Raw genomic sequence first — 19901 nt, 5'->3', positions numbered from 1 at the left:
ATGTTCGGAGCAGCCAGGAAGAAGAAGAAACGCTTGAGAGCGGCGGGGGCGGAGCCGGCGTCGGCGCCGCCGCCGCTGGCGCTGATCCCGGCCTGCGTGCCGCAGCTGACGCCGGCCATGCTGGCGGTGCTGAAGGCCATCGAGCCCGAGATCATCTACTCGGGCTACGACAGCACGCTGCCCGACACGTCCTCGCGACTCATGAGCACGCTCAACAAGCTCGGCGGCCAGCAGGTCATCTCCGCCGTCAAGTGGGCCAAGTCGCTGCCCGGTGAGTCCGGTGGCCCCGCCCACCAAAGTTGGTTCCCGCCAACATTTCTTGCCTTCGTTTAGCGCTTTGTTCATTCAAATCGTGGAGGTCAGTTTTTAAAAAAATGTCTACTTGCAATCTTCACAATTTTATTATTAACATTCATTTACTGTAAATACAAATTGAAAAAAAAAATCTTCAATTTAATTGTATTCTAAAGTCAAATATTTGTGTTCATTTAGCTCATGAACTTGTTCAGGCAATTACAGTTTTTAATTGTAATTAATTGCATGACTTCAATAGTTAACTCACAATTAATCGTAAAATTTTATATCTGTTCTAAATGTACCCAAAAATATTTTTTCCCAGTTTTAATACTCTTGATAATACAAAAAAAAAAAATTGGAAAATAAGTCATTTCGTAATAATACAACTGGGTTCAAATGAAAAAGAAAACGAGTGACGTTGATTTGTGTTGGTCCTTCTTTTTCTGCCACTGGATGGCACTATTGCATTTGTAAGACATTGGTGACAGCTCAGTGCATTTTTCTTTTCATATTAAGAGCGATATCTCATCTTTCATATGACGTAACTTGTGCAATTCTGCCCATTTTTAAAATGGTCAAAATAACAGCTCGACCCCAATCTCCACAAATAAATGCATTATTATTGCATTTATGACTGTTGCCATGGCTGTCTGCTGCTTTGCGACTGCATTCATTACAAATTGAACAAACTTTAAATGAAGTGAAAATGGATGCCCCCTTGTGTTTTTGTTGTTGCAGGCTTCCGCAACCTCCACCTGGACGACCAGATGACGCTGCTGCAGTGCTCGTGGCTCTTCCTGATGTCCTTCAGTTTGGGCTGGCGCTCGTACAAGCAGTGCAACGGCAGCATGCTCTGCTTCGCCCCCGACCTCGTCATCAACCAGTACGTGCAGACGTCGCCCACGCTTTCGTCTTGATTGCAACAACATTTATTCCTATTAGGTTTTTTCACCTGTTTGGTTTTTTTTCAATTTGTTTTATTTATGAAGTTTTTTTGTTTTTGTTTTTTTTATGGCAGTGTGAAAACCAAATGTAACCTATAGTCAATCATAATAATAAATAAATAAATAAGCATTTATTTTTTATTTTTTTTCCAAAACAAATGTGCATTTCTTTGCATTTGAATTGGATTGCAAGTCAGAGCGTATCCGTGTGTGTGTTTTCTGCAACTTGTCGCGGTCGTTCAGAGATCGCATGAAGCTTCCGTTCATGACGGAGCAATGCCAGCAGATGCTGAAGATCTGCACCGAGTTTGTGCGTCTGGAGGTGTCGTACGACGAGTACCTGTGCATGAAAGTTCTGCTGCTGCTCAGCACAGGTAAAAAAAAAACAAAAACAAAAAAAAACGTTTGGATGGATTTCGTTTGATTTGCTTCAACTCCAAATGGAGCTTTTGTTTACGTTTTTTTTTTTTTTTTTGTGTCCCAGTGCCCAAAGCGGGTCTGAAGAGTCAGGCGGTGTTTGACGAGATCCGCATGACGTACATCAAGGAGCTGGGCAAGGCCATCGTCAAGCGAGAGGAGAACAGCAACCAGAACTGGCAACGCTTCTACCAGCTCACCAAACTGCTGGACTCCATGCAGGGGGTGAGTCGACACACGTCGACACACGTCGTCACGAGTCGACACGCGTCGACACACGCAGTCTTCGCTCGAGCGCAGGTCTCTGTCAGGCACGCGTGCGAACCACTAGCGCACCGCGCTGCCCCCTTCAAAATGGAGACAGCCAATTGTATTTCTTCCAAATTGGACTGCAAGTTCAATTATTAAGTCAGCATCATCTCAATACAAAAACAAAAATACAAATTTTGACTAACTAATTGAAACAATTTAGCTTCATGCAAAAGGAACTTGCATAATTCCAAATAATTGTATTTGTCTTCATATTTTTTTACGTTTAAACATGTTCTTGTTTTGCACCAAAAAAACAAAAGATCAAGTATAACCAAAATAATCGGAATTAATAATAATGATGAATATTTTCTTCATAATTTTGAGCAACGTGTCAACTATGTAAAAAGTCAATTTACAGCCGTGTTTTCTAATTGTAAAAGTGCTCAAATGCTATCAAGACAACCAAATATTTTTCAACTTTTTTGGCTGAGTTGGAACCGTTTCTCTCAAGGGTGTGCGCAATTTTGCTGCCAGCAGTTAGACATTAACTGATTTGCTCCCAAAAACGTATAAATACGTTCTATTTTAAATGTTTTAAGTGTCCCAAAGACGTTTTTTTTTTGTTTTTTTTTTGTAATTACGCAAACGGCCAGCAGGTGGCAGCAGAGTATGAGAGCAACCAGGGCCATGTTGCAACAAGCTCTTTTTGCCACTGTTTTCACCAGGAATGTGAATAATGAAACTTATCTATATTGCAATGCTCATTGCTGCAAAATGGAAACAGATAGAAACATACTTTTTTTTCGTGATGAAAGAAGAGACTTTAATCTTTCTTTTGGTAGGTTCCATGTTTTGGTAGCAAGAACACAATATTGTGTGGGCCAAATCCAGTAAAACAGCCGGGAATGCTTCGGTGAAAATGTCTGCCAGTCAAATGAGTTTAATTATCCATTTGTTGACGTCAATGGCAAATGTGATATGCGCGCAATATTTGACAGTCAAGTTTGTTTTTGCAGATGGTGGAGGATCTGCTGCAGTTTTGCTTCTACACGTTCATCAACAAGACGCTGAGCGTGGAGTTCCCCGAGATGCTGGCCGAGATCATCAGCAACCAGATCCCCAAAATCAAAGATGGCAGCGTCAAGCAGCTGCTCTTTCATCACAACTGAGCTGACAAAAAAAAAAAAAAAAACTCGACATCCTCGCTCGCTCGCTCGCTCGCTCAGGTTGGACCGTCCGTCACTTGCAAAGAAAAGTTTGCCGACAGCGCCCAACGTTTTTCTGCGCCCGCCGTCCGAATGTACGCGTCAGGAATTGCTATCATGTGCGTATGTATGATGGACCCCAAAGTGCTTTCAGCTTGGGAAAAAAACAAACAAAAAAACTCAGCGACTGAAATAGGAAATGTTTATATTTTTGCTGTATTTATTTGCACATCCTCTCGCCATTCAGCAACGTAAACGTGAGAAGGGAAACGAGTGCCTTTCAGCTCCAAAAGCTCCTTTTTATCATTCAATTTCCACTTGTTTTTTTTTTTTTTTTTTAAACACACTAAGCATTTTGTGAGCCAGTCGGAAAAGAAAAACATAACATATATAGTTCTTGAAAAAGTCATCCGATATGACAAATATCGGCATCGGCCATTTTTTGAATCTGAAGCTGCCGATCTGACTTGCAAACGAACCAAGCAAATTTGGGGAGTTTTCATCAGGACTTGGAAGACGTTCACAGACACTTTTGACTCGTAAACACATCTGGAACATATTCAAACCATTTTTCACCGCAAAGATGTTTTGAAACGTTTTGTGAAGCCAAACAAAAACCTCACAAATGAGCTCCATTCGCGTGCATTTGTCACTCAGTGAGATATGACAACTTTTCACTTATGGATCGATTTATTAAAAATAGGAACTCATTACACTTTTTGTTAAAAATAAATCAAGAAATTATGAGGACATTTTAGAAAACTTTGACTGTAGAAATCTTTAGGGATCTATTTACTTGCTTTTTAATTTTATTACTATTTTAATTTTGCTTAACGACTACAATTTTTGTTTTTAAACAAATCTGCCAAAATAGTTTCAATTAAAAGAAATTTTTTTTTTTTTTTTTTTGTATTTTGTATTTTACTGCAAATGAATTTCGGCCTCCTTGACCATTAATAATTTGTATCGGTATCTGAAAAAATTGTACAGACGGCATTGATGCCAGAAAATTGAACGTGGATTTAAGCGCTCGCTCCATCAAGGCGGACATGTTGGTTGTTTTGGCGCAAAACCGGAAATATGTCATCAAAAATCCAAAGTACATTTGGCCATAATACGTTTCCTTTCAACATAAATACAGTTAGTCATTTTTATCAATCGAAATGATTAGTAAACCTTTTTTTTTAATGACAAAGAAATATTTTTAAAGCCACAAACGGATTCTTAACAAAACGAGTGTACTGAACAGTACAATTTTTTAAAAAGAAAACTTTTTTTTTTTTGAACAGTCTCTACTCGGCGGAAATGCAGGCAGGCGAAAAATTATTTGCAATATTGCAACTTTTTTTTTTCTCTGGCTTGAAATTTTACAACTATTTTTTTAATTGATTTTTTAAAATTATTTTTATTATTTATATTTAATTATCTATTTTTATTTTTTATTTTTTTCGCCCCCATTATTTTGAAAATGTTCCTTTCATTGATTGTTGCATTTATCAACATTCATCACATGGAGTCAAGCAACCCTTTACAAATGCACAAAAGATCATTTCAGAGAAACTAAAGAGTTATATAATATATGAAATATTTGTTTTTCTTTTGTAAGATGTTTTTTAAAAAAAAAAAAAAAAAAGAAAAGTCCCATTCCGATCTATTTTCAAATGAGATGCAAAATCATTTTTTGATCAGGCGCGGTCACCGGTGCCAAAACTCACAGGAGGTTTCCTGAAATGAGGAAGACAAAAAATATATATATAAATATACGTGTGATTTTTCAATGGACTTGCGTGTAGGAATGTGTTGTTGTGCGTGCGTGATGGCGCAATTTGCTTCAGTTTGCACCTGGATGAGATTCTCACAAATGTACACCAGCTTCAATGTCCAATCGTGCAGGTAAATATTCAACATGGTAGCTTTGTACACACATGTACAGTATGTGTGTCTTAATGTATAATGTAAACACTTTGACTCTTGCTTACGACAACCTTGGAACCGATCGATTTCCAAAGAGCGGCGGTGGGGGGTTGCCATGGCGACGGCTCATTTGGCTCGCACTTAACCACACGGCAGGCCTTAAAGGCGCTCAAAGGTGCGCTTCATTTTCCATGCGACGTCCAACGAGTGTACATACGGGAGGACAACATAACTCCGCCCGCTGCAGACACCTTCCTAATCAAAAAAAGACAAATGGAATGTTCAGAAGGTGTACGAATGTGCACGACACTCAGGTGTGTTAAGAGTCGACAAATCGTATGTATAAAGGAAAATCTTGAAAGAGTTTGGCTGGCATGTGTGATGTATTGTTTTCTTTGTATTTCACTTCAATGTCATCAATACAAACGCAATGTACACTGTTTGGTTGGTTGGGGAGGGGCGGTTAAAAAAAAAAAGTTTCTGATATGACTTGTGTATTATTCTGTAGTTGGTGTCAATATTTTCACCTTTTTGATTGAATGTTGAATTCTCTGTGTTGTTATTTGCTTGACTGGCCACAAGTGATTTAACTTGACAACCATTACACAATAAAGTCAACTCTTTTTACAAAACTGATGGACACTTTATTATTATAGTTAGAGCTGTCTGATTATTATTTTTTAATCCAATTAATCACGTCTTCAATTTTTAAATGATCTTAATTAATTAAAAGGCTTTTTTTTTTTAGCAATATATTTTTTTTTTCCACCACCGAATTTAAAGAGCACCTGTTATGTGTTAATATTTTTCATATTTCATTTGGACAGGATGTCCTCAGTCTGTCGAGCTTCAAACAGATTGCTTTTGACTGTCCATCAAATCTCTACAGCAAGCGCGTCACGTAATTAGTCTGTACTTTAGAACTTATATAAAAGGTCTGCATGTAAAAATGTCAGCACTAAAATTCACCTCCCTGAAAAACTCCCAATTTAAAATGCGTTTTCTGACTATAATGGAATTGGGATTTTATTCGGTATGATGCCTTGTAAAGGTTTACTATTTTGCTTCTGTATGCCATCTTCTGGCTGTAGATTCCAATTTGTCATATAGAGTTGAAGGAGGAAAAAATACACGCATTAAAAAAATAAAAAAATAAAAAAAACACTGCTGACCCCTGGTTTGTGCGAACGAGCAGTTTAAACTTTAAACTCTGGATGTACCGTTCGACAACGACACTGACAAATTTCCCTCCAGTTCGTTATTAGCTACGGTGTTTAATATTATAATGATTATTAAATATTATTACTATTATATTTGCTTTTTATTTTCGCTAGTTAGCGTGCGATTTAGCTGCGACCCGGAAGTTAAACACCAACCAGGAAATGAGGACTGAGACCCGGAAGTTAATCACCAGGGGGTGAGCGATTGTTCGTCTCGACAGGCTTGGCGGCTTTTGGTTGTTTTGACTGACCATACAGTCCAAGTTAGGTTAGTAGGTCTTTTGTTTTGGTTGTTGACATGCACAGAGGCGTCCGCGATAAAGGAATATTTTCTCCACGTCGGCTGTTGCCCGTCGACCTGCACGCCAGCTGAAGAAAAGTGGCGACGTCGTTGTGAAAAGGTAACTCGTGCTCAACTTTTCCACGTTTTCACTGCATGGCGCTCTAAAAGTTACCATCGTCTCATATTTAGCGTGTCCTCGGTTATATATTTTAATATTTAAGTGCGTTTGCCGATAGCCCACACACGCCAGTGCAAGCCGTTGACGTCACAGGGCGGCCATCTTGTTACTTCCATCTCGCGAGCAACACCTCGGATGGAGGCGTGGGGGATTGTGCCGGAGTGGTGACTATATTTTTTAACAAGTAAAAACATAAACAAAAATAAAACAATATTAATAATTGAACAAGTGGACGGTATGTGGTGCTTTGAAGACCCCCTTTCCTTCTTTTATCGCTCAGTTCCTTAGACCCCCAATATTAGATTTGGCAGCAGAGGCATCTTTTGTTGAATTAAAGTTATAATTCTTTAATAAAAAAAAAATATATATACAAATTTCCTCCTGTACTAAACATCATTAAGCATATAATTTCTATATGTATTTAAGGCAAGTTGTAAAATGTCTGAAGTCCTCTTGTTTGTTTAATCCATTTAAAACACCATAAATCAATATAGCTGTGTCTACTAAGTACAGTCTCAAATATTGTCCAATTTGGATGCTGTAAATGGTGTCGGATGGTATGCCGAGAAAGAAACGTTTCTTGGGGGGAGCAATATGGCGATCTCGCGATCCAGTCATATATAGATCAGTGGGAATTGCCGGACACACTTCCTGGTTTGAAGTCTTAAACGTCCGAGCATCCTCGAATGCAGCGTAAAAGTTCCAGGGGGCGGGGCAGCAGCGGTTGGCGAAGGCGGGTCTCGTGCGGGTGATGGGCGTGAGAAGGGTGGAGTCATCAGAGCGCAGCGAGCGGGTGGGCGTGTCTTAGTTTGGAGCTCACTGACCTGCTTGCTGACTGCATGGTACCCCCTTACATTTTATGAAAAATCAAAAAGTGACAGAATGTCGTCAAAACTTCACGAATAGGACATTTAGGAAGTAGTGACATGAATATTTAAGAGTTTTTCAATTGTTTGAAAGATAAGTGTTTTATGCAAATTAGCAGCTCCGATATGCAAATGGGCCTGACTGACCGCTTCCGTTTGTGTTTTCTTGCCAGGATGGAGGCCGTTTGCGACACGTTGGGACACGGATGGCTCTGCGTTACAACCTTGCAATGGGAAAACTGCTTTTTGACAGGTACGTGTACTTTTTTTGACACGCTGTGTACTTGAGGAGGCGTGTCTGATGCCACTTTGCCATTTGGCAGTGAACGCTGACTTGCGCTTGATGTGTTTTGACACACAACAGAACAACATTCAATGCTTCTCAACATGTGCTTTTTTTAAATCTCATTATTGTGGCCCAAATTTTTGAAAAATTATTTATAAAATATAAACAACTTACAAACAAAATTTTTTTTTTTTTTTTTTCAAATATATATTTTTTTAAATCTATTAGTTTGATGTTATGTTGCCTACTTATTAAAATAATTACTTTTGTACAAACAAAATGAATTAAAAGCACGTGGAGGAGCATTGATTGATGGACTTGTTTGGCAGTGTTGATGAATTTGGTTTGGCTTATGGAGAGACGGGTCAGCCATGTTGTTTTTTGGTTGCGCTCGTGTAGCGAATGACTTTGCAAAATGGACAAATTGTTCGCTTGTTGTCTTGACTCGACTCGTGTATATGTTGATGAATTTGGTTTGGCTTATGGAGAGACGGGTCAGCCATGTTGTTTTTTGGTTGCGCTCGTGTGGCGAACGACTTTGCAAAATGGACAAATTGTTCGCTTGCCTTGTTGTCTTGACTCGTGTATACAGATTCTGATTGTTGATAAACAAGTGATGAGGTGTCAGTCGATAGCCCTCAGGTGTACCTAATCAAGTGTCCAAAATATTAAGTGCACTTTTCAGTCTGATTTGTTGACCGTGTGGACATCAGTTATTGACAGATAGATGACGTGCACAAATTTCATGAGTAGCCATGTTTGTTCAATGTGTGCTCTGTTGACTTCAACATGCTAGGAAGGGATGTGTGCTAACTTTTTTTTTTTTTTTTTTTTTTTTTCATTGCCCTTTTATGGTTTTATCAGGTGTTGTCGTTGCTATTTGTCAACTGTGAGCATGTGAAGCCTTTTGAGACTTTTGTGTGATGAAGGCCGATAGAAATTGACTTGACTTGTAGTGCACGTAGAAATAGTTGGTAAAAAATTGTTCTGCTTTTACTGATGTTTGCACATGCTAACCTTTGTTAACAATTTTTTTGACAATTTGGCATTTTTGTTGTGTTTGAGCTAGTTAGCTTTGGACTTTAGCTGCGACTGGGAAGTGTTGCGAGTCGTTTGATGCAAAGGAGTATTTTTGTTTTTGTTTTTCTTTTGTGGTTTGATCAGGTGTTGTCGTTGCTATTTGTCAACTGTGGGCATGTGAAGCCTTTTGAGACTTTTGTGTGATTAAGGCCGATAGAAATTGACTTGACTAGGAATAGTTGGTTAAAAAAAAAAAAAAAGTTCTGCTTTTAACTGATGTTTGCACATGCTAACCTTTAACAATTTTTAACTGAGGCATTAATGGAAATTTGGCATTTTTGTTTTTGTTGTGTTTGAGCTAGTTAGCTTTGGACTTTAGCTGCGACCGTGAAGTGTTGTGAGTCGTTTGATGCAAAGGAGTATTTTTGTTTTTGTTTTTCTTTTGTGGTTTGATCAGGTGTTGTTGCAATTTGTCAACTGTGAGCATGTGAAGCCCTTTGAGACTTTTGTGTGATTAAGGGCCATTCAAATTGACTTGACTTGAAATAGTTGGTAAAAAAAAAAAATGTTCTGCTTTTAACTGTTTGCACATGCTAACCTTTAACAATTTTTAACTGAGGCGTTTTAATGGAAATTTTGCATTTTTGTTTTTGTTGTGTTTGAGCTAGTTAGCATTGGACTTTAGTGTTTGAAGTGTTGAGTCGTTTGATGCGAATGAGCTTGACTGCCTCCTTTTTGTTTTTGTTTATTTCCTGCCAGGATGAAGGAGTCTGTCGGACGAACACGCAGCCGACAGACTTGAGGACATGCGGATGGACGGACGGGTCGTCTGTGCAAGCTGCTCCAAGGACAGGTGTGTGCGTGCGCCATTTGAAGGTGTGATGTCCCGAAGCCATTTTTCATTTTTTCAAACAAATGTTGGTCACATGTCCAGAAGCATATTGAATGATGTTTTTCGTCTGATGGAGAGATGTCTCGCTGGCGCTCATGTGACATCACACATACAACATGGCGTCGTCGTGCTGCTGCTTCCATGTCAACAACCCGCGTTGAGTCCAACATGATTTCTGTAAAAAAAAAAAAAAAGTCAAATATATTGTTCAACTAGAAAGAATGTCTCCGTGTTTTATTTCAATGTGACAATTTGCCAGTTGTGATGCGTTCAGGTGCTCGTATTCACAGGTTTGCACGTGGATTGTTCAGGTTGTCCATGAAGATTTTTGGCCTCACGTCCCAAGCCGACTTTCTTGCTTCATTCTCGAGGCCAGTTGGCGGCATTTTGAGCACAAATCGAGGAAATCTGCTCACACCAGAGGCCAAAATTTCTTCAACAACAACCTGAACAATCTGCTTGCAATCCATCAAGACCCAAAAAATGCTTTCTTGCTACCTTTTTTTTTTTTAAAGTATATTTTCAGCTTCGACATGCAAATGAAATGGATGTCATAGCTCCACCCACTTCAGGAAAAAGTCCAAATTAATTTGCATAACTGACCACTCCCTCTCATAAGCGACCTATCGGCTGGATGTATGCAAATAAATTTGCATAGCCACACCCACTTTTCCAACAAAAACCAGGAATATGGCCTAATTTGCATAGCCACACCCACTTATGCAAATCACAAATCGGGCTAATTTGCATAAACCCCGCCCACATTTGGTGCCAGCCAATCAGATTCTGGCACTTATTACAGAACCCACCAATCAGATTGCGTCCTGCTCAGTAATTTGCATAACCCCGCCTACTATGCAACTTGTTCACACCCCCTTTTTTTTTTTTTTTACACAAGACACTTAAACATTTTAAGTTTTTTGGGTTTTTGTTTTTTTTTGTAATGTGCTGGTTGTAACATTACAAGAAGAGTTCAGAAATGATGCAATTTGTCAACTTTATTCTTTTGCAAAGTACATGTTGGAATGGCAAAAAAAAACAAAAAACTTGAAGTTGTTTGACTTGATTGCTGTCTTGTCATCAGCAGGTGAAGTTACGAGTCAGCAGGAGCAGACGCACCCGAGACAAAACGACATCAGTGAGTCAAGCCAAAATGTCACGCAGCAAACTTTTTGAAATGTGACCAAACTCACCAACCAGCACAGAAGGGGATCCGACAACTTTGGTGGGATTCTGGCCGAATGGCTCAGAAGACCGCCATGTTCCTCGGCACCTGCCAAACACAACAACATTGCAAGACAATCAAGGAGAAGCTCACTTACCGGCAATTGCGTTGACGTCTTCCAGCTGACGGCAGCAACGTGAAAACAAGTGTTGGGTGCACAACACTCTCTGCCTGCTGACGTGGGCGTGTCCAAAGTACTTTTTCTTGAATGCAGCAAATGTTTGACACCAGCTGAAACTCACCAGTGCAGAAGAGGAACCTGCGAGTCGTTGGTGGGACTGTCAGTGACGACGCGGCTGCATTCACAGGAAGCTGACCGTCAAGAAAAACATTCAAGTGACATTGAAAGAAGCACACAAGAACCAGTTCAGCTTCTACTTCGCTTTATTAACATGTCAAGACAAAAAAAAAATAAAAAAAAATGCAGCAATGTCGTCTTTTTCGCCCCAACAGGTGCAGGCAGTTACTCCATGATGACCAATTGAAGACGGCGCCTTTCACTGGAAAGTTCTCCAGGGCCCAGATAATGCTTTGGCGCCACCTAGTGGACATAAGAAAACATTCTCACCAAAAACAAAAAAGGTAACTGTGGTAAATAAATGCAGTTAAATGCAGCTTTTGGGGGGGGGGGGGGGGGGGGGGGGGGGAACTACAAAAAGAGAGATGTTCAAATAAGTTCATCAAACGTCAGCCATTTTGTTTTGCAGCATGCTCAAACCCAGATGCCGTTTTTTACCTGCACACGAGAAGAAAAAATAAATAAATTCACCCGACATGTCCTCACCCTCCGTTCAGTCATCGTCACCATGTGCTGAAACATTAAAACATGATATCACATTTGAACGTGTATGAGTGTTTGTGTCTCACCAGTGACGACAACAAGGTTGAGCTGGACACCGGAAGTGTCTGCGGGAACCAGCTGGGCTGAAAAGACACGGTGACATAATTACACAAGTTAACTTCGGAACATGCAAGCACGTTTATTTAGCCAGTGGAGAGTAAAAAAACAAAAACAAAAAAAGCCACGGCCAAAAAGATAACAGAAATAAAGCAACTTGATTTCATTCGCTTCAAGATGCAAGCAAATTCAAATGAAAATTAAGTTTGATTCTTATTGAAGTCGTTTAACGTACAAAACGTTGGCAACCTCCCTTCTGCCAAACTGCACTTCTCCAGACGCTGGAAGGAGAAAAGTACGCTTGTTAAAGTACGTCGTGTTATTCAGCATTTTCCAGGTACCGTTTAGTAACTGAAAGCTTGAACAAATACTAGTTTGAACAAGTACTTTACTTACCGGTAGACGTTAATTGATCGCCATCGATCGAGCAAACATTTGAGCTCGCATGCTAGCGAGGTGTTTGCACGCCGAAAAGGTGAACGTGTTAAAAGTTACAACTCGATTAGAAGTGTGAGAAGAGTCTTTGATTAAACAAACCTCTTGTCGGATCTTTTGGCGTTCTTGTCAAGATGTGTGGAGACCAGCAGGAGGAGGATGTCGACGTGGTGCTGTCAGCCTGGTGAAGAAGAAAGGAAAGATCGCTCGCTCGCTCAATTAGTCACAGCTTATATAGGTTTTCAGTAACAACGTCATCACGTTTAAAAAAAAAAAAAAAAAAAAAAGCTTTATTGAACCAAGAGAAGACAAAAGTGTCAACTGCGTTCAGGCAGAAAAGCTGTTTGGCACATTGCGTGACGGGGGGATCGTACCCTGCACCTCTGAACCGGAGTCTATGTCATTAACCATTAGGCCACACTGGCTCGTTACGGCTTTTCCTTTCAGTCGTAATTATGCCATACAGTGAGAAATGGTGGCGAAATATATATAAGTACTTATTCTATGAATAGAACGGAAAATCCTGAAATCGTCAAAGCCGAGATGGTCGAGTGGTATACGACATTGCCTTCGGTTTATTTGTTCTCGGGTTCGAGCCTCGTTTTCTCCAACCTTATGTTAGTTGGAGGGTGCGCGAGCGAGGATCGAACCCGGATCGCTTGAACCGGAGGCAAAGTTTTATACCATTCGGCCATCGTGGTTGAAGGTGCTCGCCGTTTTATCACGTGTATTTGTAGGACTTCCAAATGAGTATATGGTCCCAATAAATGCGACAAGATCCAGTTTTTCAACGCAGACAAACTGGCCGAGTGGTTTGTAACAAGGACTTCGGTGCCGACGGACGCGGGTTCGATTCACCTCCTCTTCAATTTTATGGGATTAATTGTCAAATGATTGAAAACGAGGAGTGAGCGGGGATCGAACGCGCTACCGCCGGTGCGGGAGTCGTTGTCTTATTCCATTCGCCCACCAGCTCACGGTCCGGTTGACAAAAATTAATGAAGGTGATGAGTACCCTGCTTATAAGCCGACTAACATTTCACCCTTCTTCTCCAGTCATGAACACCGTCATATACTTCTTTCTGTTATTTATTATTATTATGTTCAATGGATATTCCTTTCAATGCCCGCATCCACAACCTGGTGGTCAGCTGTGTCATCTCCTCAAGTCCGAATCCAGCGATTGTTTCATAGGTTAACAGATCACGAACAAGTCGATCCTATTCCCACACTGAATGTAGTTACTCCAGCTATCCACAGGAGGGCAGTATTGCATCGTTTCTCAGTTGTTTCTCCTCTCAACTTTCACGACGACTTTGATTGACTACCCACACGGATTCTCGGCGATTTTTCTCCTTTTGTTTTCTATTTGTTTTATTTAACTACATTTGTTTGATGCGCGTCTTATCACGGAACGCTTATTGTTTTATCACATTGTTCAACAATTACAAACGAGCCGAACCCCAGATAGATATACGAACCTGAAACGTCACCCTACCAGGGAGTGCGCCGTCTGTTGGGGCCGTGTGGTACTGCACTCAAGCCACTTAATTTCTGTGTGGAGGACATTTTTTATTCCCCCCACAACTTTTGAAGCCAATGGCCTCGAGCAGAGTTCCTCAAGCCTCAAGCTGGTCCTCAGGGCACACGATCCAGCCTGTTTTCCATGTCTCCATATTCCAAAGCAGGTGAGGATTTACGATCAGGCTGTCATTGGAATGACATGCGTTGGGAAAAAGTGTTGGTCAACACAAACAACACCACACCACATCTGGATCGATGAAATGTTTTTTATTTGCATAAAACCGAGATCAGATCAAGGTGAACGCAGAACACTGCTTTCTGCTTTCAAACCTGCGATTCATCGGCAAGTTCAAGTTTTCACAGTTGGGTGCACAAACTCTTAAGTTTGTATTTTTCCTGAAACAAAAAGTGTATTGTGTAGAAATTTAATTTAAAAAAATGTATAGTAGTAAAGCATTAAAAAAAGACTATGTACAGGAAGGCCTTTTTTTTTAAACAACGATGATGTATAGTAAGGCACTTTTTTAAATGACCATGTATAGTCAGGCATTTAAAAAAAAATTTAAAAAAAAGACCATGTATACTAAGACATTTTTTTTTAAATGACCATGTATAGTAAGGCTTTTTTTTTTTTTTTTTTTTTACAAAAAAATGACCATGTATAGTAAGGCATTTTTTTTGTACAAAAAAAAAAAAAGACCATGTATACTAAGGCATTTTTTTAAATGACCATGTATACTAAGGCATTTTTTTTAAAATGACGATGTATAGTAAGGCATTTTTTTTAAATGACCATGTATAGTAGGGCATTTTTTTTTTTTTTTTTTACAAAAAAATGACCATGTATAGTAAGCCATTTTTTTTAAATGACCATATATAGCAAAGCATTTTTTTTTTTTTAACAAGAAAATGACCATGTATAGTAAGGCATTTTTTTTGTACAAAAAAAAAAAAGACCATGTATACTAAGGCATTTTTTTTTAAATGACCATGTATAGTAAGGCATTTTTTTTTTAACAAAAAAATGACCATGTATAGTAAGCCATTTTTTTGTACAAAAAAAAAAAAGACCATGTATACTAAGGCTTTTTTTTTTTTTTTTACAAAAAAATGACCATGTATAGTAAGGCTTTTTTTTTTTTTTTTTTTTACAAAAAATGACCATGTATAGTAAGGCATTTTTTTGTCTAAAAAAAAAAGACCATGTATACTAAGGCATTTTTTTTAAATGACCATGTATTGTAAGGCTTTTTTTTTTTACAAAAAAATGACCATGTATAGTAAGGCATTTTTTTTTGTACAAAAAAAAAAAAATGACCATGTATACTAAGGCTTTTTTTTTTTTTTTTTACAAAAAAATGACCATGTATACTAAGGCATTTTTTTAAATGACCATGTATAGTAGGGCATTTTTTTTTTTTTTTTTTTTTACAAAAAAATGACCATGTATAGTAAGCCATTTTTTTTAAATGACCATATATAGTAAAGCATTTTTTTTTTTTTTTAACAAAAAAATGACCATGTATACTAAGCCATTTTTTTTAAATGACCATGTATTGTAAGGCTTTTTTTTTTTTTACAAAAAAATGACCATGTATAGTAAGGCTTTTTTTTTTTTTTTTTTTTACAAAAAAATGACCATGTATAGTAAGGCATTTTTTTTGTACAAAAAAAAAAGACCATGTATACTAAGGCTTTTTTTTTTAAATGACCATGTATAGTAAGGCTTTTTTTTTTTTTTTTTTTTACAAAAAAATGACCATGTATACTAAGGCATTTTTTTAAATGACCATGTATAGTAGGGCATTTTTTTTAAATGACCATATATAGAAAAGCATTTTTTTTTTTTTTAACAAAAAAATGACCATGTATAGTAAGGCATTTTTTTTTGTACAAAAAAAAAAAGACCATGTATACTAAGGCATTTTTTTAAATGACCATGTATTGTAAGGCTTTTTTTTTTTTTTTTTTTTACAAAAAAATGACCATGTATAGTAAGGCATTTTTTTTTGTACAAAAAAAAAAAGACCATGTATACTAAGGCATTTTTTTAAATGACCATGTATTGTAAGGCTTTTTTTTTTTTTTTTTTTTACAAAAAAATGACCATGTATAGTAAGGCATTTTTTTTGTACAAAAAAAAAAAAGACCATGTATACTAAGGCTTTTTTTTTAAATGACCATGTATAGTAGGGCATTTTTTTTAAATGACCATATATAGAAAAGCATTTTTTTTTTTTTTTAACAAAAAAATGACCATGTATAGTAAGGCATTTTTTTTTGTACAAAAAAAAAAAGACCATGTATACTAAGGCATTTTTTTAAATGACCATGTATTGTAAGGCTTTTTTTTTTTTTTTTTTTTACAAAAAAATGACCATGTATAGTAAGGCATTTTTTTTCTACAAAAAAAAAAGACCATGTATAGTAAGCCATTTTTTTTAAATGACCATATATAGTAAAGCATTTTTTTATTTTTTTAACGAAAAAATGACCATGTATAGTAAGGCATTTTTTTTTGTACAAAAAAAAAAAGACCATGTATACTAAGGCATTTTTTTAAATGACCATGTATTGTAAGGCTTTTTTTTTTTTTTTTTTTTTTTTTACAAAAAAATGACCATGTATAGTAAGGCTTTTTTTTTTTTTTTTTTTTTACAAAAAAATGACCATGTATAGTAAGGCATTTTTTTTCTACAAAAAAAAAAGACCATGTATAGTAAGCCATTTTTTTTAAATGACCATATATAGTAAAGCATTTTTTTATTTTTTTACAAAAAAATGACCATGTATAGTAAGGCATTTTTTTTTGTACAAAAAAAAAAAGACCATGTATACTAAGGCATTTTTTTTTTTAAATGACCATGTTTAGTAAGGCATTTTTTTTTTTTTTTTTTTTTTAATGACCATGTATAGTAAGGCTTTTTATTTATTTATTTTTTTTTTTTTACAAAAAAATGACCATGTATACTAAGGCATTTTTTTTTTAAATGACCATGTATAGTAGGGCATTTTTTTTTTTTTTTTTTTTACAAAAAAATGACCATGTATAGTAAGCCATTTTTTTTAAATGACCATATATAGTAAAGCATTTTTTTTTTTTTAACAAAAAAATGACCATGTATAGTAAGGCATTTTTTTTGTACAAAAAAAAAAAAGACCATGTATACTAAGGCATTTTTTTTAAATGACCATGTATTGTAAGGCTTTTTTTTTTTTTTTTTTTTTTTTTTACAAAAAAATGACCATGTATAGTAAGGCTTTTTTTTTTTTTTTTTTTTTTTACAAAAAAATGACCATGTATAGTAAGGCATATTTTTTCTACAAAAAAAAAAGACCATGTATAGTAAGCCATTTTTTTTAAATGACCATATATAGTAAAGCATTTTTTTTTTTTTTTAACAAGAAAATGACCATGTATAGTAAGGCATTTCTTTTGTACACAAAAAAAAAAGACCATGTATACTAAGGCATTTTTTTTAAATGACCATGTATTGTAAGGCTTTTTTTTTTTACAAAAAAATGACCATGTATAGTAAGGCATTTTTTTTTGTACAAAAAAAAAAAAATGACCATGTATACTAAGGCTTTTTTTTTTAAATGACCATGTATAGTAAGGCTTTTTTTTTTTTTTTTTTTTACAAAAAAATGACCATGTATAGTAAGGCATTTTTTTTGTACAAAAAAAAAAGACCATGTATACTAAGGCTTTTTTTTTTAAATGACCATGTATAGTAAGGCTTTTTTTTTTTTTTTTTTTTTACAAAAAAATGACCATGTATACTAAGGCATTTTTTTTAAATGACCATGTATAGTAGGGCATTTTTTTTAAATGACCATATATAGAAAAGCATTTTTTTTTTTTTTAACAAAAAAATGACCATGTATAGTAAGGCATTTTTTTTTGTACAAAAAAAAAAAGACCATGTATACTAAGGCATTTTTTTAAATGACCATGTATTGTAAGGCTTTTTTTTTTTTTTTTTTTTACAAAAAAATGACCATGTATAGTAAGGCATTTTTTTTGTACAAAAAAAAAAAGACCATGTATACTAAGGCATTTTTTTAAATGACCATGTATTGTAAGGCTTTTTTTTTTTTTTTTTTTTACAAAAAAATGACCATGTATAGTAAGGCATTTTTTTTGTACAAAAAAAAAAAGACCATGTATACTAAGGCTTTTTTTTTAAATGACCATGTATAGTAGGGCATTTTTTTTAAATGACCATATATAGAAAAGCATTTTTTTTTTTTTTTTAACAAAAAAATGACCATGTATAGTAAGGCATTTTTTTTTGTACAAAAAAAAAAAGACCATGTATACTAAGGCATTTTTTTAAATGACCATGTATTGTAAGGCTTTTTTTTTTTTTTTTTTTTACAAAAAAATGACCATGTATAGTAAGGCATTTTTTTTCTACAAAAAAAAAAGACCATGTATAGTAAGCCATTTTTTTTAAATGACCATATATAGTAAAGCATTTTTTTATTTTTTTAACGAAAAAATGACCATGTATAGTAAGGCATTTTTTTTTGTACAAAAAAAAAAGACCATGTATACTAAGGCATTTTTTTAAATGACCATGTATTGTAAGGCTTTTTTTTTTTTTTTTTTTTTTTTTTACAAAAAAATGACCATGTATAGTAAGGCTTTTTTTTTTTTTTTTTTTTTACAAAAAAATGACCATGTATAGTAAGGCATTTTTTTTCTACAAAAAAAAAAGACCATGTATAGTAAGCCATTTTTTTTAAATGACCATATATAGTAAAGCATTTTTTTATTTTTTTACAAAAAAATGACCATGTATAGTAAGGCATTTTTTTTTGTACAAAAAAAAAAAGACCATGTATACTAAGGCATTTTTTTTTTTAAATGACCATGTTTAGTAAGGCATTTTTTTTTTTTTTTTTTTTTTAATGACCATGTATAGTAAGGCTTTTTATTTATTTATTTATTTTTTTTTACAAAAAAATGACCATGTATACTAAGGCATTTTTTTTTAAAATGACCATGTATAGTAGGGCATTTTTTTTTTTTTTTTTTTTACAAAAAAATGACCATGTATAGTAAGCCATTTTTTTTAAATGACCATATATAGTAAAGCATTTTTTTTTTTTAACAAAAAAATGACCATGTATAGTAAGGCATTTTTTTTGTACAAAAAAAAAAAAGACCATGTATACTAAGGCATTTTTTTTAAATGACCATGTATTGTAAGGCTTTTTTTTTTTTTTTTTTTTTTTTTTTACAAAAAAATGACCATGTATAGTAAGGCTTTTTTTTTTTTTTTTTTTTTTTTACAAAAAAATGACCATGTATAGTAAGGCATATTTTTTCTACAAAAAAAAAAGACCATGTATAGTAAGCCATTTTTTTTAAATGACCATATATAGTAAAGCATTTTTTTTTTTTTTTACAAAAAAATGACCATGTATAGTAAGGCATTTTTTTTGTACAAAAAAAAAAAGACCATGTATACTAAGGCATTTTTTTTTAAATGACCATGTATAGTAAGGCATTTTTTATTTTTTATTTTTTTAATGACCATGTATAGTAAGGCTTTTTTTTTTTTTTTTTTTTTTTTTTACAAAAAAATGACCATGTATACTAAGGCATTTTTTTTAAATGACCATGTATAGTAGGGCATTTTTTTTTTTTTTTTTTACAAAAAATGACCATGTATAGTAAGCCATTTTTTTTAAATGACCATATATAGTAAAGCATTTTTTTTTTTAACAAAAAAATGACCATGTATAGTAAGGCATTTTTTTTGTACAAAAAAAAAAAAGACCATGTATACTAAGGCATTTTTTTTAAATGACCATGTATTGTAAGGCTTTTTTTTTTTTTTTTTTTTTTTTTTACAAAAAAATGACCATGTATAGTAAGGCTTTTTTTTTTTTTTTTTTTTTTTTACAAAAAAATGACCATGTATAGTAAGGCATATTTTTTCTACAAAAAAAAAAGACCATGTATAGTAAGCCATTTTTTTTAAATGACCATATATAGTAAAGCATTTTTTTTTTTTTTTACAAAAAAATGAC

The 19901-nt window shown here is 35.1% G+C and overlaps 1 protein-coding gene and 2 long non-coding RNA genes across 7 annotated transcripts in view; 2 read left to right on the top strand and 1 right to left on the bottom strand.

The window, feature by feature from the left end:
- The window catches only part of LOC144005942 (glucocorticoid receptor-like), a 31435-nt gene extending 25774 nt beyond the window's left edge, over window positions 1-5661 (top strand). For all 3 annotated transcript variants that reach the window (XM_077504453.1, XM_077504454.1, XM_077504451.1), the window contains 5 exons: window positions 14-271; window positions 1036-1180; window positions 1485-1615; window positions 1726-1883; window positions 2927-5661. In XM_077504453.1, coding sequence (XP_077360579.1) covers window positions 14-271; window positions 1036-1180; window positions 1485-1615; window positions 1726-1883; window positions 2927-3079 — 845 coding nt within the window. In that variant the 3' untranslated portion in view covers window positions 3080-5661. The remainder of the gene's footprint in view (window positions 1-13; window positions 272-1035; window positions 1181-1484; window positions 1616-1725; window positions 1884-2926) is intronic.
- A 741-nt stretch (window positions 5662-6402) lies between these two features.
- LOC144006692 (uncharacterized) lies at window positions 6403-10801 on the top strand. Its single transcript, XR_013279908.1, has 4 exons — window positions 6403-6650; window positions 7750-7829; window positions 9642-9735; window positions 9817-10801. It is a non-coding gene; the product is annotated as an uncharacterized LOC144006692 (long non-coding RNA).
- A 564-nt stretch (window positions 10802-11365) lies between these two features.
- On the bottom strand, window positions 11366-12647 carry LOC144006693 (uncharacterized). Of its 3 annotated transcripts, none has more exons than XR_013279911.1 (4): window positions 12435-12647; window positions 12133-12178; window positions 11867-11923; window positions 11366-11540 (listed from the first exon to the last, which is right to left on the bottom strand). It is a non-coding gene; the product is annotated as an uncharacterized LOC144006693 (long non-coding RNA). The 3 variants fall into 3 exon arrangements; XR_013279910.1 differs by lacking the exon at window positions 11366-11540 and adding an exon at window positions 11648-11735 and having other exon boundaries at window positions 12435-12645; XR_013279909.1 differs by lacking the exon at window positions 12133-12178 and having other exon boundaries at window positions 12435-12631.
- Between the last annotated feature and the right edge of the window lie 7254 nt (window positions 12648-19901).

The sequence above is a fragment of the Festucalex cinctus genome, chromosome 18 (assembly GCF_051991245.1).
Source record: "Festucalex cinctus isolate MCC-2025b chromosome 18, RoL_Fcin_1.0, whole genome shotgun sequence".
Classification (NCBI taxonomy): Eukaryota; Metazoa; Chordata; class Actinopteri; order Syngnathiformes; family Syngnathidae; genus Festucalex; species Festucalex cinctus.
Note: the sequence above shows the minus strand (reverse complement) of the source record. Positions and strands in the feature narration are given on the sequence as shown.